Source organism: Arvicanthis niloticus, chromosome 21, assembly GCF_011762505.2.
Source record: "Arvicanthis niloticus isolate mArvNil1 chromosome 21, mArvNil1.pat.X, whole genome shotgun sequence".
NCBI lineage: Eukaryota > Metazoa > Chordata > Mammalia > Rodentia > Muridae > Arvicanthis > Arvicanthis niloticus.
Genome location: NC_047678.1, coordinates 30,835,411 through 30,855,209, shown reverse-complemented (window position 1 = coordinate 30,855,209; position 19,799 = coordinate 30,835,411). Strand labels below are relative to the sequence as shown.

Here is a 19,799-nt window from a genome sequence, read left to right as displayed (position 1 = left end):
TATGCATCCATGGGGATATTTTGGAAGTGGCACACTTTGTCTTTGTGTCATTTTTCTCAGGATAGTTTCTTTGGATATAAATGGTAAGCTCGGGGAGACATAGTCTAAGAGTCCTATATCTGTTCAATAAGCAGCAGAATGATCTGAGGACGACCCCAAATCTGAACAAAATCAGACAGAGAAATAGTACATCACAAGTCTGAGACAGACATGAAGGGATGTTACTACAACAGAGAGAATAAAGTGGCATAATTCAGACACATGGAGTGACACCTGTCCAAAAGAACAAGGGAGGTAAGAAATAAGAAGGACACACAAACACAGACCAATGGACAAGGGGATCTAAATGCTTAATTGTCAATTGAAAACAAAGAGAGAAAAAGAAGCTACCAGAATATGCACTGGTATCTGTTAAATAAACCCAAACCTTTAACCTTAGCACTCTGGAGGACTGAAAAGTCAGCTTCTCTAGAGGCTTAGACTAAAGGGTAGCAAGTACAAAAACTGTCCAGAGTACAGACTCAAATTAGCATGGCCAATTCAGTAATACCCAGCCTCAAAAATTAAACAAGAAACAAACCACCAAACAGGACCATGAATTTGGCCCAGTGGTACAGTGTGTCAAATACTGTAGGCTCAATTATCCCCTTCCACCCTAAATCCAAAGTAAATTAAAAACATCAGCATAGTGGCAAAAGCCTGCAATCCTCCTACTTGGAAAAAAGTGCCAGGAAGATCAGAAGTTCAAAACCAGCATCAGCTACAAAGCAAGTTTCAGGTCAGCTTGGGTTATTCAAGCCACTGTCTCAAAACAACATTCAGGAGACTGTCACAGAGTGGCCAAGAGCATTCACTGGCAGCTCCTCCCAGGACCACAGCTCCACTCTCAGCACCTGATGTCAGCTCGTAACTGTCGAGGGGGTCCATCTGGCCCCCAAGGGCAATGCACACAGGTGGTAGACAAACATGCACACAGAAAACACCCAAGCACAGAAAATAAAAAATCTAAAGAACTTAAACACACATAGGAAGTTAATACATAAGATCTCTGTGAGTTCCAGGCCAACCCAGGCTACATAGTGAGACACTGTCAAACAAGCACATAAACAACAATCCCACAAACACTACTAACAACTTTTAAAAAATGTTTTTAAAAAATAATACAACATTTTTAAAGGAGGAAAGGGTATTTCTATACCAATGACCCAAATTTCTCAATTGCCTTTGAAAAGTTACAGGATTAACATGGTGTAAGAAGCTCTGGTCCAAGTCACCTGGCTTGACATCCTCACTGACGTCACTATCTTGTTCCTTCTCACTGTTTTTCTCATTCTCTCGATCTTGTATTTTATCACCTTCGTCTGATTCATTTTCCACTTTGTTTTCTGCCTGAAAGTTGTACAAACAAGAGAGCAAGGGTAAGTGAGCAGCCTGGCAGGAATGAACCCACCTGAAGCTAACAACAGGTTTCATGGTTGATGGCAAGCAACAGACTAGATTTGGAAGGGCCTGGTAAGGCAGACCTAAAGAGACTAATTCTGAGATGCATATTTGTAATCAATTGGAAACCTGGGTCTGCATGAGATGATACAACTCAAGCATATAGTGCCTGATGCTTCTGCAAGCTCTGCTACTAAGAGCAGGTTTACAATACCCAAGGAACATCAGAGTAGTTAAACAATATTATTTATTGATTAAAAAAAAAAAACATAAGAACTACACACACACACACACACACACACACACACACACACACACGCACACACACACACGCACACCCAGTGGATTTCATCCCCTCCCATGTTCATGCATATGACATACATGTATGTGCATGCATGTTTGTGGCAATATATGCAGAGGCCCATGGCTGACATTAGTAATCAACTCCAATCACTCTTCCACCTTATTCAATGAAGTGGGGTTTCTTAAAAGTCATCTTGCTTAGGGATCCAATCTCTGTCTTTTGAGGCTAAAAGTAAAGACAGGCACTGAACATTTATGTGGGTGCTTGTGATCCAAGTGACAAGTGTGATCATTCCAGACCTCAAGTAGTTGGTTTTCTTTTTTTTTTCTTCCCCAAGACAGGGTTTCTCTGTATAGCCCTGGATGTCCTGGAACTCACTCTGTAGACCAGGCTGGCCTTGAACTCATAAATTCGCCTGCCTCTGCTTCCCAAGTGCTGGGATTAAAGGCGTGCGACACAGTTGCCTGATAATTAGTTGTTTTAAAGATCTGAAACTTGACTTTCACCGGCAAAGGAAACCCCGATGAAATGATTTTGTTGAGCCACTCACTGATGGCGTCAGTGATTTGCTCTGGTGACTAAAAACCAACTCAAAGGTTCAACATTTAAGTATTTTGAAATTTCTGTGACCCTGGACAGACTATAGAACACAGTCTATCACACTATCACTGACTTGATAAGGCTATTTTAAGAGTTAAACTGAAGAGGCTGGAGAAATGGCACAACAGTCAAGGGTACAAGCTATTGTACAGATAGATGACCCAGGAGGAACTCCTAGTACCCACTTAGCCACTCACAGCCACCTGTAATCCTGTACAAGAGACCAGATGCCCTCTTCTAGCTTCCTTGGGCACCAGGCAGGCACGGGTGCACACATGCAAGCAACACATACACACATCAACTAAGAATAGATAGAATAAATAAAAGTGGGGCGCAAGGGCTCAGCACTGAGAAGACACATGGAGGTGAGAACCTATGTGTTTGAGGGGCAGTGATCTACAATAGTGAGTTCCAGTCAGCCGAGCCTCACAATGAGACTGTCTTAACACCAACACAACAACCCAAAACAGAAGAATTAAATGAAATTACAAATGTAATTCTACTAAAGGTAAAACTACTATTGATATCTGGAACATTCAGGAATTGTAACAATTGAGTGAAATGTAGTCTGTCTGTATTTATACAGTCATACTACCACATGTAACCAAGACCTTACTACTCAAGTATATTTACACACTGATTCCAGACCCCCAACTCAGTCTTTACAGTTCTTTTTGCTCTTTAATACCTACCTCAAATGTCAGCTTATGATCAACTGTTTACTAATAAGTATTTTTCTGTTGACAGTTAACTCTCCTAGGAAATCATTTAGTATTCTGAAATTCACCTCTGGAACAAATATAAACCCCAAGTCCTACAATTCAATATTCACAAAAACTAACTTTTGTATTCATACTCCCAATTGTGCCTGAACAGGACACAAAAGAGAAGGACGGGCTATGGAGAAACAAGAGAAGAATCAGTGGATGCAGTGCACACTACACTCTGCTACATTGCAACTTAAGTAAAAGGCACTCGTAGTCCCCTGAAGGTGACTAGACATATCACGAAATCTGAAAACCAGCATGGGGAGAAAGTACTGTATTGCTTTTGGTGAAGAGACATCTGAGTAGTCTTTACCTTTTCAGGCTGCTGACCATCAGGATCTGTTTCCATCTTCTCTTCTTCAGACCCTTCTACAAGTGAAAAAATAAAAATAATATGGAAATAGGTAAAAAATCAGTGTATTAGAGCAACTGAAATATTTTTCTATTTGGTATGATTAATAAGTAACCTGGTTGCAAAAGAAATTGGACATAAATAGCACATAGTTTACAAGTGAGTAAAAAGGGTGTGAGAGTAATACTGTCAAAATAAATGCTGTCTACAGCAGGGCAGTGGTTAAGTAAGAAAGGAATAGGTAGGTGAGATACCAGGGTCAACAGTTAGGGCTGAAATTATGTTACTATTCTTTTCTTGATCTAGCGCTGTTGATCCTAATGATTTTTACTTCAGGAAATGCACTATGCTCGCAGGGATTTTCTTTTCTTCTTTTTTCTTTTCCTGGTTTTTCGAGACAGGCTTTCTCTGTGTAGCCCGGGCTGTCCTGGAGCTCACTCTGTAGACCAGGCTGGCTTCGAACTCAGAAATCCTCCCGCCTCTGCCTCCCAAGTGCTAGGATTAAAGGTGTGCACCACCACTGCCTGGCTCACATGGGTTTTCTGTATATACTTTCTGTATATAATAATAGAAATGTTAAGAAGTAAATGTTAACTCATTTTATCTAACAGATATAGAAACACTGCTGAGTTTTGCATTTGCTGAAACCATAAGACAACCTAACTCTGGTCAGTGAGAGCAAAAGTCAACTAGTCTGCCACACCACACAAGGGTGTGACCTGCCTCAGCCACAGAAGTACAAATGAGTAAGGACCATGAAAAAGAGGAGAAAAAAACATAGATAAAATAGCAGTATTAGGGAGACAAAATACAATTGTGTATATGTGGTTCCAATTCAAGAAAGGAAAAACGTTAGAAAGTGTGTGATAAGGTTGCTTTACACTACCTAGAAAATACCTAGTACAGTTTAACAGAAAGGAGCTAAGAAAATCTTTAGTTTACATAAACATTGATTTTTTTTTAAAAAAATTAAGGATTTTGCTGTTAGAATTGAGGAAGAATATGATCTGAATCAATCTCTGGGATGGGTGTAGTGGAAAGAGGCAAATAATGTTATAGAAAATGAAATGTTGTTTAAAACAAACAAACAAACAAACAAACAAACAAACAAAACCCAATAGGCAAGCACTTGGATTTTTGTTTTTTAGAGATGTGGTTTTGCTGTGTAGCCCTGGCTGTTCTGGAATTAGCTCTATAGATCAGGCTGGTCTTGAATTCAGATCTGCTTGCCTCTATCAGCCAGCTCAGGCAAAAACTCTTAAAGACAGCATTCTACAGATTAAAATTTTGTATTACATCACTGTAAATGCAAGCATTTATCATCAGTAAGGGGATTTTAACACTTTAAACTGACTTGTTTATAAGAAAAGCAGTGTTCAAATCCCCCAATCTCCTTGTTTATAATGGCAGCTACCTTTCCAGAATAAAAGTAGCTATCTTTCCAAAGGCACAAGCACACAGAGTCAGAAGAAGCCCCAGATCATGCAAACTCTAGGACCAGGACTTGAATGGAGATATCTCATCAGCACGTTATCACTGTTAAAAAGTTGAACCATGGTGGAATCAAGATCAAGGAAGAAGAGAGTATCCTTTGATCCTTGCACAGGGCTGCCCAAAACCAGTCAGTGTGGTTCCAATCCAATGTCCAACCCAAGCCATATGACCAGCACTAATTTGAGCAAGATTCATTGTGATTTTTTATAAAAATTTCAAGTTAAAAGAAAATATTTGTATGATAGCAGTGTAAAAAAAGACAACAGAGAAAATGACCGCAAAAGATATAAAACAATGTTATAGCATGAATAAAACAAATAAGTATGAAGTTAATTCTATTAAAAAGTAATCACTATATCTTCAAAGAGATGAGCTGGTAATTTTTTGTAGAGGAGCTACGTTCCATTCCCAGCACTGATATAGTGGCTCAAAACCATGCCGAACTCCAGGTCCAGGTAATCCAATGTCCTCTTCTGTCACCTGCAGGCACTAGGCATGCAGGAGATGCACATACAGACATACAAGCAAAACCCCATATTCACAGAATAAAATAAATCTAAACAAAACAATAATTGCAGCATTGGGGAGGGAGAAGCAGAGAGAGCTTTGAAGGTTTGAAATCTTTTCTCATAAGCCCAAAAAGCAATGAGTAACAAAATGGGAGAAACCACACATAAAACAGGTAATAAAGCATTCATATAGAAAACAAGCAGAAACAAGAACCACGAGGAATCTGAGCAGAAGCCAAAATGAGCTCTTTCATGGACTGGCCCAGAAATAGGAAAGAGAGCACACCTCAGTGAGGAGGCCTACATTAGGGAAGCTCACACAAGGAATGTCTCACACTCAGATTCAGCAGGGGCTCTCACACCAGGGAGTGATGAATGACAGGTTGCTAGTCCAAGTAAAAACTGACACACGAGCTTTGGGAGAAACTACATAACCTAAAATGCTGCTAACCATAGGACTGTTTACACCTAGATATTCAAATGAGAAGAATGTGCAAGGCTGGAGAATGTCAATGTTCCAGATCTGAAGAACAAATCTGATTAAAAAGATACCATCACAAGTAAGGCTAGTGATGTGGGTCCATAGTCTTGATATGGCAGCTAGTCTAACTATAGGCCTAGCTACACTGTAGTTAACAATCTGTATGGGGGCTGGAGAGATGGCTCAGCGGTTAAGAGCACTGGCTGCTCATCCAAAGGTCCTGAGTTCAATTCCCAGCAACCAAATGGTGACTCACAGCCGTCTATAATGTGATGTGCTGTCTTCTGGCACACAGGTGTACATACAGATAGAGTACTCATATACATAAAATAAATAACAATCTTTAAAAAAAAAAAAGAAAAAAGAAAATGCATCATAACTCTATGAATCAAGGAAGAGTATGTGTACATAGATGCTTTCAGTAAGAGACAAAGGCAGTGACCCAGCTGTCCATTAGGAATGAGTACCTAAACAGGACTGTAATCACACAGAGCACATCTTACAGGAGTGGACTAAACAGCTACTTAGATCCTACAATACATGGATAAATTGGAAAACAAAATACTGGGCAGAAAAAAAATTTATCAGAAGTCCAATATTTCATATTTTACAACAATGTGGGGCAGTGCAGTTCTCAACAATCTAGAACCTAGCAAAATCATACTTAACATATGTGGTTTAATTGCATTTATTTGATGAAAGTAATTTAAAAAGTATATAGAATACCATTAAGATGTAGGATTTTTATTGCTAAGAGCGGGAAGTGAGATGAAAAAGGAGGAAGAGAATGAAATGGAGCTCCTGGCTTGGGGTGCTGGCCTACACCTTTAGTAACAGCACGCAGAGGCAGAGGCAGAGGCAGAGGCAGAGGCAGAGGCAGAGGCAGAGGCAGAGGCAGAGGCAGAGGCAGAGGCAGAGGCAGAGGCAGAGGCAGAGGCAGAGGCAGAGGCAGAGGCAGAGGCAGAGGCAGAGGCAGAGGCAGAGGCAGAGGCAGAGGCAGAGGCAGAGGCAGAGGCAGAGGCAGAGGCAGAGGCAGAGGCAGAGGCAGAGGCAGAGGCAGAGGCAGAGGCAGAGGCAGAGGCAGAGGCAGAGGCAGAGGCAGAGGCAGAGGCAGAGGCAGAGGCAGAGGCAGAGGCAGAGGCAGAGGCAGAGGCAGAGGCAGAGGCAGAGGCAGAGGCAGAGGCAGAGGCAGAGGCAGAGGCAGAGGCAGAGGCAGAGGCAGAGGCAGAGGCAGAGGCAGAGGCAGAGGCAGAGGCAGAGAGGCAGAGCCAGAGCCAGGTGCATCTGTGAAGCCAAGGCCAGGACGGTCCACATAATGAGACCCTGTCTCAAAACGTAAGGAGACATACTAAGTTGATAAGATCGGGGAAGAATGCAAAACAGAAAATGTAGTAATACAAGTTTTTAAGTGAAAACCCCAAGCATCATGGGTTACTAAATATGCATCATCATGAAAAATTACCCACAATTTTATATTCTATTTGCACATTCTGACCGTATCACACACTCACATTACCTATGGTAAGGCAAGACAAATTTGACATCAACTTTTCAAAATTGGCTGTAATTCTAAGCTAAATGGCTTAGTATCTACTTATACAATGTCTAAAAACATTTTAATTATATGCATGTTTTTATCTCTTAATGCTATGAAAACAGCTTCCATTTGGTTTGAATCGTCACTCCCACACTACTTATTTATTGATCGTTCTTTCTTTCCTGCCTCCCTCCTTCCCTCCCTCCCCACACCCTCTATGTAGCAAGTGCTCAATTTCATTTCATTTCATGTGTATGCATGTTTTGCCTGCACATATGCCTGTGCATCATGTGTGCAGTGCAGTGGCCCTGGAGTAGAGATGAGAGTATCTGATCCCTGGAATTGAGTTATAGACAGCTGTGAGCATCCATATAAGTGATGAAAATCATACCCTGGTCCTCTGAAAGGCAACCTAGTATTCTTAATCACAGGGACATCTCTGTACCTCCTAAACTATCAATACTAGATCGGATGCAGACTCCTTTCCATTAATATTTTGATGGTGTCAATAGAGTAGAAGGCTGAAAATCCTTGGGCCAATATTGTAGGATGACCTGCATATGCAGAGTTAAGAAATTAATTAAAATGTGTAAGAATTTTGAGCTTTGAGACAGGGTCTCACTATGTAGACAAGGCTGGGCTGTATGTAACTCAAGAAGTCTGTGCCTCAGCCTCCTAAGTGCTGGGATCACAGATACGTGCCACGAAGCCACAAAATAATGAATTTTCAGAATTTACTAAAACAAGATGGCACATGGCATAAACTGGGAAACAGTTGCTAATGTCATTCTAAAAATAATGTGGCTAGCAAAATCAGGATGGGAGGAGAATCAGAAATCATTTTCTAAGGGGCTGAAGGAGCTGTAAACATTAGATCACAGAGATTCAAATGCTTGTAACATAAAGGTGTCTTATAGAATAAGTTCTGAATAAGTAATGAGGCATCAGTCATCACTTTGAATCAGCTCTGTGGTTATCTACTAAGAACCCCTCTGCATGCCATTTGTAAACCACCTATAGTGATACAGTTCTACCTTTTATCTTGATAAATACTTCATAGCAAGAGGTATGTGTGTATTTATCAAGAAAAAAAAAGTATCTAATTTGACACAACAGACCTTAAAAGGCAATTATATTTTATATAATAAAAATTCCATCACCTCCCTTGCAAAAGGTAAGAATAGTCATAAAGTTACTTAAATCTTACCCAGTCCTTAATGGCTACAGGGTCAATTATAAACTATCTGGAAGACATTTAGACTGGGTGGACATAAAGCTGACAAAGATCTGCCTTGAGTGCTGGCACTAACAGTGTGAACACTAGACCTTGTATGGAAACTAGTTCTTGATCCTCTTAAATGGATCCAGTTGGCCCCTTGTCAACATGAAGACAGATTCAGATTTACACAAGATTGTTGAGGAGCTCAGTGAACAATCTGGTAATTGACAGTTTTCCCGATGATCCTGTGTGTCAAAACACAACTAAACACGCTAAAGATTCTTTCTCTAAGGAATAAAGCTGTAAGTAGTAAAGACTTGAGACCAAGAACGTAACAGGATTTACAATTGACAGACCAGACCCTCACTGCCTGATGACTGCATGCTCATTCCTCTTGATGAAATCATGCCCTTCAAAAAGAACTGCAACTGGTAAGATGGCTCAGCCGGGAGAGGCTACCACCAAGCCTCACTGAGGTCTCTTTAGCTCTTGCTTTCTCTGCACCATGCCCCCACTTGTCTACCCCACAAGAATGTGAGGGAAAAAATATCATATATTAAAATTAAGAGGCAGGTTATACTGATTATTTTGATTGCTTATATGTAAGCAAACTCCGTAATTTTGCACACTTGACAGGAAATATAAGCATCTATAAAGCAAATTCGGCACGCAGCGATGACTCACCAAGCTTCTCTGGCTCGTCAGGCCCCGTGCCTGCAATACAGCTGCTCTCCAGGCCATAGGTGGGATCCACCTTCCCAGATGCTCTTGCAGCTTCCTGTACTTTTTTGACATGTGCTTCAACCAATTCCAGGGGTACTTCTTCTCGGACTCGAGAAAACTCCTCTGATTCAAGATCACAAAGAAAATATTTTAATTTCGCACAGATTTTTGCTCCTATGTGTGACTTAGATTATCAGACACGACAGCATCAGTTTGACTTCAGTGAGCTCATTGGGTCAAAATCAAAAATCAATCAATCCAATCACTTCTCCAGGTTTTTATCCAACATTGTAGTACCTTCTTCATTATACTTTAAAAAGATATTTAATGATCTTTTAGTAACAACTAAAATTTCAGTCCTAATTTTACCAATCTGTTGGCTAGACTGCAAACTGTAAAGACATCAAGGATCAAACAATGTTAAAAATATAAATCCTGCTGGGCAGTGGTGGCGCCGCACACCTTTAATCCCAGCACTTGGGAGGCAGAGGCAGGTGGATTTCTGAGTTCGAGGCCAGCCTGGTCTACAGAGTGAGTTCCAGGACAGCCAGGGCTACACAGAGAAACCCTGTCTCAAAAAATAAAATACAAAAATATAAAAAATAAATCCTATAACATAATAAGATGTCTGGGTGAAATTAATATATTGCAAAAGTAGTAAGCAGCTTCCATCCTACAGCTCTGCAAACTCGTGATTCTTTTGCCTCTTCCTCCCAAAGCTTTGAGTTCATAGGTATATGCCAACATATTCAGCTGCTCCTCTAACCCCACAAAGACTCTACAGGCCAGCAACGTGGTTAGGCCCAAATGGACAACTGTGGCCAAGCTGACAATCCAATTCATGAGGAGATATAGTAGGCGAGAGCTCACCCTCCCCACTGCTGCTCCTCTGACCTTTAGATATAGCATGGTAAGGTAAGTGACTACACACACACACACACAGACACACACACAGACACACAGACACACACAGACTTTAACAAGTGAAAGAAAAACAAATGTACTTACAAGTTGTATATTCATACATTAATTTTTATGAAACACATAATCCTTAGGGCTTTTGTGATTTATAAAAGAGAAATGTGTATTAACACAGCTGATAATTCTTAAAAACATTTGTATGTATGTGCGGGGTAAGCTTGTGTCTGGGTGTACGTCTGCTGGCTCAATGAACAGACATCAGGTTAACATTGACATAGATTCTCTGAGTAACTATCTCTGACAGGATGACTAGGGAGACCGTCTATTTTTGTCTCCCAGTACAGATGCTATAAACATACACTGGAACTTCCAGCTTTTACATGACCTTTGGAGATCCAAACTCAGGTCCTCATGCTTGCATAGCATACAATTCATATATACCTGGGGCAAATCTTGAGCTCATGGCTAATAATATTTCAATATGAAGTCAGACTTTGGTGCTGGAGAGGGAGCTTCCACAGGAAGTACATACCCAAAGCTGCTTTTGCTGCAGCAGATGCTACACGAGGGTCAACAACAGATGCTAAAAAGGCAACAGTACTCATCACAGGGTTTCCTGACTGGCTGAAAGGGACAGGCTGGTAAGCTAGTGGCCCAAGAGAAGCATCTGAATTTTCAAGGTATGGGTCCTCAATGGGAAGCCTCAAGAAGTGGAGGATGCATTCGTCCTGAGTACGACTTCCAACATGTTCTGAGACTTTATTCCAATCATCCTTGTACATCTCCAGAGCCTAAGTGAAGACAGAAACAGATCGTTAATATCAAATAACAAAGAAGTAATATAGAAAAGAAGAATGAAGCTGGTGCTGTTTTTCCCTTCTGTGTGACAGGGTCTCACTAGGTGATACAGACTGGTCTTAAACTTCTACCAGTCCTGGCTCACCGGCTCGACCATCTATGATAAGTAAAAAGCATGCAAAACCAGGTTTGCTAAGATTCTGCCAACAGTATTTCTTAAAAAAAAATTTAAGTAGTGATCTAGTTGTGGTGGTACATGCCTTTCTACCCCAGAAGTTTTGAAGATAACAGAGTGGATAAAATTCTATTTCAAACTAATAACATAAACGATTATTTGTACATTAAGATAAGAAGGTAATCTGACAATTGTCTTTATACTAAGTTGTCAATCGGGCAACAAAAAATTAATAAAATACTTGTACATTATAAAACTGTTTTTTAGGGCTGGAGAAGTGGCTCAGCAGTTAAGAGCACTGACTTGCTCTTTCAGAGGTCCTGAGTCCAATTCCCAGCAACCACATTGTGGCTCACAAACATATGTAATGAAATCTGATGCCCACTTCTGATGTATCTGAAGACAGCTTCAGTGTACTTATATATATATATAATAAATAAATCTTTTAAAAAAAATGTTGGTTACACAAAAACTTCCTAAGAATCTACTCTAGGTGGTAGCTGATTACCACTAAATATCAAACTATGAGCTAAGTGTAACAGAAAACAAAAAAAAAACATTTCTCTAATAACAATGAACAATTTTTTTTAAATTAGAAAAATACCTGAAACGGTATTAAAATGAAATAAAAATTATGTGTAAGGCCAAAATGATGGAAAGAAAATCAAAGTGAGAGAAAGCAAAGATAGAAAGAATGGCAGGAAAGAAAGATACACAGTTACTTCATTAGATGGCATTCTATCATCAATTCTTTCAAGTTGAAGCATAACTTCTCAAAAAGAGGGGCAAGTAAGAAGGTTGAGAGATGAAGTCACTGTTTAGTAGCACAGTGCCCCAGCATTCCTGAGAGCAGGCTCCAGTGTTGTCCCCCCCCACACACACACACACACATCATGTACACATACAAACACACCAAGATCTACAAGACAGTATATTTTTAATAAAAACTGAGACTAGTAATAAAAGACTGAGGACAGATTGAAAATCATAAAATTTAAACTTGGTAAAAAATCCCCCCAAAACTTTAAAACAACAATAAAATATGAACCTTTATGGTTAAAAACAGAAAATATATATTAAGAAAATGTAAATATGACAGAGATAACTTGTATTAAATTTTTAGGGCTTGCTAATGTTACTTTTATCTGGTGGCATGATTTTCTACCACGCTTATTTGGGGGATAGGGGGAGGAAATCTGGGATTAGAAACAGGACTTTATGTATGTCCTAGGTAAAAGCTTTTCCTTACCTATTTACAAATCTGGTAAATGTTTAAGTTAAACAAGTTTTCTCTCCTACCTTCATTGACTTCACATTTCAACAATATATAATGAAAGCAACCACACTTCCTCTTCCTTAGGCTGAAGGAATTATTAGAGTCCTGCCAGCAGTGCTTCTATTCAAAAGTGTATTACCTGATGGCCTACATTACAGAAATGGATTTTCTAACAGTTCTGAAGCCCGAAAGAACAAGATTCTCACTGTACACTGAAGGCCAAAGTGCAAATATGAAAGAACAGACAGAAACTTGTATTGGGTTCTGAGGCAAAGCATCCTATATAGTCTAAGTGGTCTGGCCTCTTGAATGGTGGGACTATAGGTGTGCAACATTATAAAATGGTACTCTGTGTGTGTGTGTATGTGTGTGTGTGTATACATATGCATGCATGATGCTTTTTTCTTTGAAGGTTTTTAGGTTGTCCTATTTAATCATGGAAGACAAAAGACTTGCAATCTTCAAATGCTAGGACTAGAGGGAGTATACCCGGAAACCTGCCTTTTAAGCTAGTGTTTGCTCTACACAAACTGCCTTTATGGATAGTGTTAATAGTACACAATGCTGTTGAGCCTTATTTCTTCTTAAGTAAGGAATCAACAAACATGTTGATAATCCCTGCCTCCTGCCTAAAAGAAAAGGCAACCTCAGCATAGGATCCACCTGCAGCAAAGAAAATGTACTACTGTTTACAGATACAGCAGGTCTCTTCAGCATCCTCAGGGCAAACTGTAGCTTATTATTTAATCTGTCATGAATATGACAGATATGGCTAGTCAAGAGTTCTGATTGTGAGGTGGGACCCATAGAAAGAGCCACCTGCTTAACACCAAATACAAAAAGGCTAGACTAGAAAAACTTAATAGTAAAAAAAAAAAAAAAAAAAAAACCTCCCCAAAAGTATCTTTTTGAATTTTAAATTGAGAGGGAACGAAAACAATAGAGCAAGAAGAAACACACAGGCACCAGCTGTGAGTCAGGGTGACTCTCACTGTCCGCTTACCTCTAGGAGAAGAAGAGTCTCCTGCTCTGTCCACTCCCTTCCAGCACTAGCCCCTTTGCTCTAAAGAAACAAAGTCAGACATCACTCACTAGTCACAAACACATGCAGATACGGCCCAGGCAGGATGTCTTTAAGCTCACAGAACTGTTTTATACGGACCACCAAGGAGTCCCCCAATAACTAAACACTCAAAAACTTCAACAGGTCTGGCATGCGTCAACATCTGGTTTTCATCAGTCACAGGAACTATTTACCCCTTATTTCAACTTTGTAAGATAGATATACAATTTTAAAATCCATTAATAAGATTAATCATTTATAATTATGCAAAAACAACCTATGAACCAGTCAGATGGCTGAGAGGGTGAAGGCTCTTCCTTGCAGGTCTGACAGCCTAAGTTTGATTCTCCAGAGCTACATGGTGGAAAGAGAACAAGGACTTCTTAAAAAAAAAAAAAAACCACTGAAAAAATTTAAGGTGAGTGCTCTCACTCACCTGCTGAACCATCACTCCAGCATCTTTGTTTCTTGGTGTTTTTGAGAATAGACCTTACTTTGTTAGTCTCACACTCAGGATAACCAGCCTGCTAAGTGTTGGGGTGACAAGCTGGAGTGTGCATGACAAGTTCTGGGAATGGATCACTATTCTATTGACTGAAGAAACCAAGGCAAAAATTTATTACATGTTGTTAATTTTACACACAATTCTATGGTTGTTCCTGTATTTTTGTTTTTATGACCAAGAACACTAAGTACAAGTATTGGTCACCATATACGAGCTAAGATTATGCTTCTATTGTTGAAAATTATTGAACATATATATAATCTTTGAGCTAATTATGGTTCTTTAAAGACTTAGAACATTAAGCTGGAGAGATCGCTCAGTGGTTAAGAGCACTGACTGCTCTTCTAGAGGTCCTTGAGTTCAATTCCCAGCAACCACATGGTAGCTCACAACCATCTGTAATGGGATCTAATGTCCTCATCTGGTGTGTCTGAAGACAGTTACAGTGTACTCATATACATAAAATAAATAATTCTTAAAAAAAAAAAAAAAAGACTGAGAACTTACAATCCAATTTGTCAGTCACATTTTCAATTAATATTTTTGCATATCATATAAAATATAGACTTCCACAGCACGTCCTTCTTGTTTTAACATCCTGATCTTTGTGCTGTATAGTGATATGGTCTTCCACATCCACATATCATGGAACTAAACACTTACTACTTTTATTTTTAAAGATTGTGAGCCACCATGTGGTTGCTGGAAATTGAACTCAAGACCTCTGGAATAGCAGTCAGTGCTCTTAACCACTAAGCCATATCTTCAGCCCCGTGTTACTATGTTTATTTTGTGAAAAGATCAATGATGTATCACTGCACAGAGGGAAAAAAATTGTTCTCCATTTGATTTATTTATCGGCCTTTCAAGTAGACTTTATTCATTGATTTCGCTATTTGGCTGGTGGAGCGAAGAACCCTGGATACTTTTACACACAGTAGCTTTAAAGTGCTTGTAACTCCACTTTGATCTGATCTGATCTGATGACCTCTTCTGGACTCCACAGAAACAGAGTGCAAAAATGTGCAACACTCAGGCACATAAAATAAAGGGCTGGAGAGATGGCACAACGATAAGAGCACTCTTGAGGACACAGCTTCAATTTCTAGCACCTAACTTCAGTTCCAGAGCGTCTAAAATCCTCTTCTGGTCTCTGTAGGCACGATGAAATTTAAGATTAAATGAATAAAAGGATATCTGAGTAAAGCCGGCATGAAAGCTACCCAACACAGGAGCAGTCGCAACAATGGTTAAGAGTAAGGAAGCCCAGATGAGGAGGCAGGCAGACTGTGAGGGCAACATGTTGACTAAGCATCTGAGGAGGAGACAACTGACCTGTTCTGGGTAGTTCAGAACTACGGAACTGCTGTGAGCCATTGCTGACTCATGGTAAGTGTATCTGAGCTCACCTCTTTTCATCAATGGTGTGCAGTGATACACCATTGATCTTCTCACAAAATCAAAGTAGTAACATGGGGCTGGAAAGATGGTATAGTGGTTAAGAACACTGACTGAAATTTTGTGTGGTGTATTGCACTTGCTAGTGAAAATTTGCACTTTTTAACATCTAAACACATCTTATTTTTAAACCCATGTGTTACTTAATACAGATTTCTGAAAGGGTTGTTACTTTACAATAGAACAGTATTTGTCCTTGGACTTCTAGCCCTGATGCTGTGACACTGAGCATGTTTTATGCCTTTAAATTCAATTTTTTTCTTACTTACATCTTTACCCTCTTGTTGTGCTTTTATTATAGTTTTAAAACTATGTTTATCTATTTTTAAATGAGGAGCATTATATGTGTGTTCATTTGTAAGGTAAGAGGACAATCTTGGGTGTGGGCCATCAGCTTCCACCTTGGTTTTGGCTATGTCCCTGTTACTGTGTGCCTCTGTGTGGCCTACGCCAGGCTATTGAACTGCTACCTTCATGAGGATTCTCCTGTCTTTTCCTTCTTGTTGTAAGAAGGTGCTATCACATCTGTTTTTTTTGTGTTTGCTGGGGTTCTGAATTCAGGTTGCCAGGCTTGGTTGCAACTACTGTGAAATACTAAGCCACCTTGCCAGTCTCTAAATGTAAATATTTTTACTACTTCTAGAATAGTATTAGCCATTACAGTCTTCAAGCCTATTCCTCTATATTTCTCTTCCACTCCTATAAATTAATTCCTGACTGTTGACATGTTTCCCATACTTTGTTCTTACCGCTTAACCTGCTTTGTAATCTGAATAGTTTGCTGAATCAGCACAGATGCTCACAAGGTTATTACATAATTCTTACTATATATTTTAACTTACTTTTCAAATTGTACTACCCTCACAAAACCCTGTCTGTAACTATTTAAATATCTATCTGCTAATCATATAAGTGACTGCTGAAAGGCCACTAGACCCAAGCAGAAACCTTGCTGTCTCTATCAGAGACTGCATTTGCTATAAAATAAAGAAGACATGCAAGCAGGTGGCCAATGCAGATTTATAAAAGTCTTCACCTTTGCCAGTGTTTTCTTGGAGTAAATGTCAGTTCGAAGACCAAAGTTCTGCAAATCAATTGGTTTTTCCTTGTTCTTCTCAGGAAAACTTAACATCTGTTGAGCAGCAGGGACCTGTGAGGCAGATGACAAAAAAACTGTATTTACTATTTAAAGGCAAAAGCAAACAAGTTTTTTTTTTTTTTTAAGATTTATGTTTAGATTTATTTATTGTATACTGTTACTCATACTGTGTATGAGTACACTGTTGCTGTCTTCAGACACACCAGAAGAGGGCATCAGATCCCATTACAGATGGTTGTGAGCCACCATGTGGTTGCTGGGAATTGAACTCAGGACCTCTGGAGGAGCAGTCAGTGCTCTAAACCATTGAGCCATCTCTCCAGCCCAGCAAACAAGTTTTTAAAAATTACTTCACATTGGCTGATTCTCTTAACCAGCTGGGCATGGTGTCACACGCCTTTAATCTAGAGGCAGGTGGATCTTAATGAGTTTGAGGTCAATCTAGTCTATAGAGTGAGACCCAGGAAAGTTAGAACTACATAGTGATGTAGCAAAACCGAAAATGAAACAAAATGATCACTTTCTGCAAGTTTCCACAAAAACAAAGAAGAAGAACAAAAAAAAAAAAAAAAAACCAACCTGTAAGTAGAACTGTCAAAAAACCAAAAAACTCAACATGAAAAAAAAAAGAACCACAAGTATTTCTGGTGCTCTCTTTAAGTCAGAGAAGATAGGCAACTTTTCTGCTAATCATATATTCTTTTGGTCAATAAAGAGGAAATACAGTATGAATGTCCTATTAGTAATTTTTTTGCCACAGTAATGTTTTCAAAATAATGCAGGACTACTTCTGAAATCAAGAGTAAAATTATAAGAATTTGAAAATGCACACGTAACAAGTTTCTGTATTATCTGCTTACTTCCTAGGACACTGATTGCAAAGGGTTAAAGAGAAACAATAGATGTGCTTACTAATTTCTTAGGAGAAGGTCTCAGAATTGGTGGCACAATATGACCTTAAACATTACACACACATTAGGAGAAATGAAAAACAAAAGATAAAGCAATCCCAATCTATTAGATACCCCGGAGCAGCACTAGGACAGGCGTTACCAGGCAGGCCTCCAGAGCTGTCACCTCTCACTTACCTGAGGTGACCGAAGATGCAGAGGGACAAGCCCAGAGGGTGTGTCAGCTAACACATTGAAATGAGGAGTGGGAGGAGGTCCCATAGCCATGGGTCGACTTTCTGGATCAACTTGGTAGTTAACAAGACCCCACTGCTCTAAGAAGGCATGTACCCTGAAAGATGAAAACTTTTTAAATTTATAATCCAAAGAACTCAGTTTCATCTGTAAACCTGCAATTGAGCAATTAAGAAACAAAACAGAAGGAAAAAAAAGATGTTTTCTGCAGGCTGCCAACAGCCAAGTATCTTGGCAGTATTTTAGGGAGAACACACAACCAGAAAATAAGGTCAAATAATGACTATGGGTGTTTGTTTCTATCTTTGAGGCGGCACTACTATGTAGGTCTGGCACCTCACCGTAAGGGACAGGCTGTCCTCGAAAGCACTAACCTCTACTTGCCTGTCATCCAGGGGCTGGGATTAAAGGCATAGACCACCATGGCGATCAAATAATGGGTCTTTTATTACAAAAAATATAGAACAAATCCTCTCTGGTCAACGATGAAAGAACTGATTCTCTGACCCAATACAGAGAAGAAAGTCCAAATTTAAACTCTGTTCTGGGATGGTATATATACTCCCACCCAAATCCCTTGTCATTTTATAATTTGACCATAAAATAAAGAATATAACTTATGAAACACAGATTTAAAAATTGAGTATTAAAAATACAGAATCCATGTCAGTACGATAAGAGCACCCAGTTAAATGTGCAGACAGAAAGTTTTGGAAAATCCAATTATGTCTCCCAGCAGTGACGACAGGCTGTTCCTAACTGCCTCTAGTTCCTGCTCCAGGAGAGTTGATGTACTCCTTTAGACCTCAAGCTTACCTTGGCACATATAATCCAGGTAAACAGAAATAACAAAAAACCTTAAATACAAAATTGGCTAGATATAAAGCAGCAGTGCATTTCTAACCACCTATAGTACAGGACTGAAGTCAAATATCTTACCTCATCACAGCACACACATCTCCTGTCAGGTTCCGCCTACAAGCAGTGCTGGTTAAATATTCTTGAGGGTTCAGACGGTATGTGTCAATCATAAAATTTCGATATGCCAAGTATCTAAAATACAACACCAAAATGTATAATGTAGATATACATCTATGGTTAAAACATTACCAAAGAAGCCGGGCAGTGGTGGCGCACGCCTTTAGTCCCAGCACTTGGGAGGCAGAGGCAGGCTGATTTCTGAGTTTGAGGCCAGCCTCGTCTCTACAGAGTGAGTTCCAGGACAGCCAAGGCTACACAGAGAAACCCTGTCTCAAAAAACAAAACAAACAAACAAACATTACCAAAGCCAAAACAAAAAATGCTTGACAACCATAGCAACTCCCAAAAATATGCAACACATATTATAATATGCAACACACTGATAGCGCACCAAACATCAACAATTCAAACCCATTCAGAAGCAGTAAGATGCAGAACAAGTATGTAACACACTGAAACAGTCATAAGCTACCTTATGACTGTGGACGTTTCGTCTCCACTGCTAAGCAGTGTTCTCCATACTGTGTGCAAAGCAGCTCACCTAATACTCCAAATCACTCCATGAAACATGCTATGTCCATCCTTCCATTGACTCAAGGACACTGACACACAGTGCACTAAAAGCTGAATTGGACTGACGCTGGACAGGGATTTGGCCAAAACTCAACACCTCAGCTCTGTGCTCCTGATCTCTGAATACTCTCACTTCTCACCAAAGAACTGTGCTCTGACACCACAATGTGCCTTAGTCAGATCACAACCACAGAGATCAATGCAGAGTGAGACAAGAGCATGATGGAAAGAGGCAAACATGACTCCATGTCACGGCAGATTCTGTAGCATACTGGAGCATTTCTGCCCGAATCAGTTTTACAACTCAACAGTGTTAAGAATCATGACATCTACCAACAATTTTTAGCAAAAAGAAAAGAAAAAGTCTGAAAACACACAA

General features: G+C 39.7%; 1 protein-coding gene across 3 annotated transcripts in view; it reads right to left on the bottom strand.

The window, feature by feature from the left end:
* Positions 1-19,799, bottom strand: part of Smarcc1 (SWI/SNF related BAF chromatin remodeling complex subunit C1) — a 102,419-nt gene that overhangs the window by 34,804 nt on the left and 47,816 nt on the right. For all 3 annotated transcript variants that reach the window (XM_034483666.2, XM_034483668.2, XM_076917320.1), the window contains exons 16-23: positions 18,806-18,919; positions 17,810-17,963; positions 16,659-16,772; positions 13,600-13,659; positions 10,880-11,138; positions 9,388-9,549; positions 3,425-3,480; positions 1,275-1,389 (exon numbers count right to left, since the gene is read on the bottom strand). In XM_034483666.2, coding sequence (XP_034339557.1) covers positions 1,275-1,389; positions 3,425-3,480; positions 9,388-9,549; positions 10,880-11,138; positions 13,600-13,659; positions 16,659-16,772; positions 17,810-17,963; positions 18,806-18,919 — 1,034 coding nt within the window. The remainder of the gene's footprint in view (positions 1-1,274; positions 1,390-3,424; positions 3,481-9,387; positions 9,550-10,879; positions 11,139-13,599; positions 13,660-16,658; positions 16,773-17,809; positions 17,964-18,805; positions 18,920-19,799) is intronic.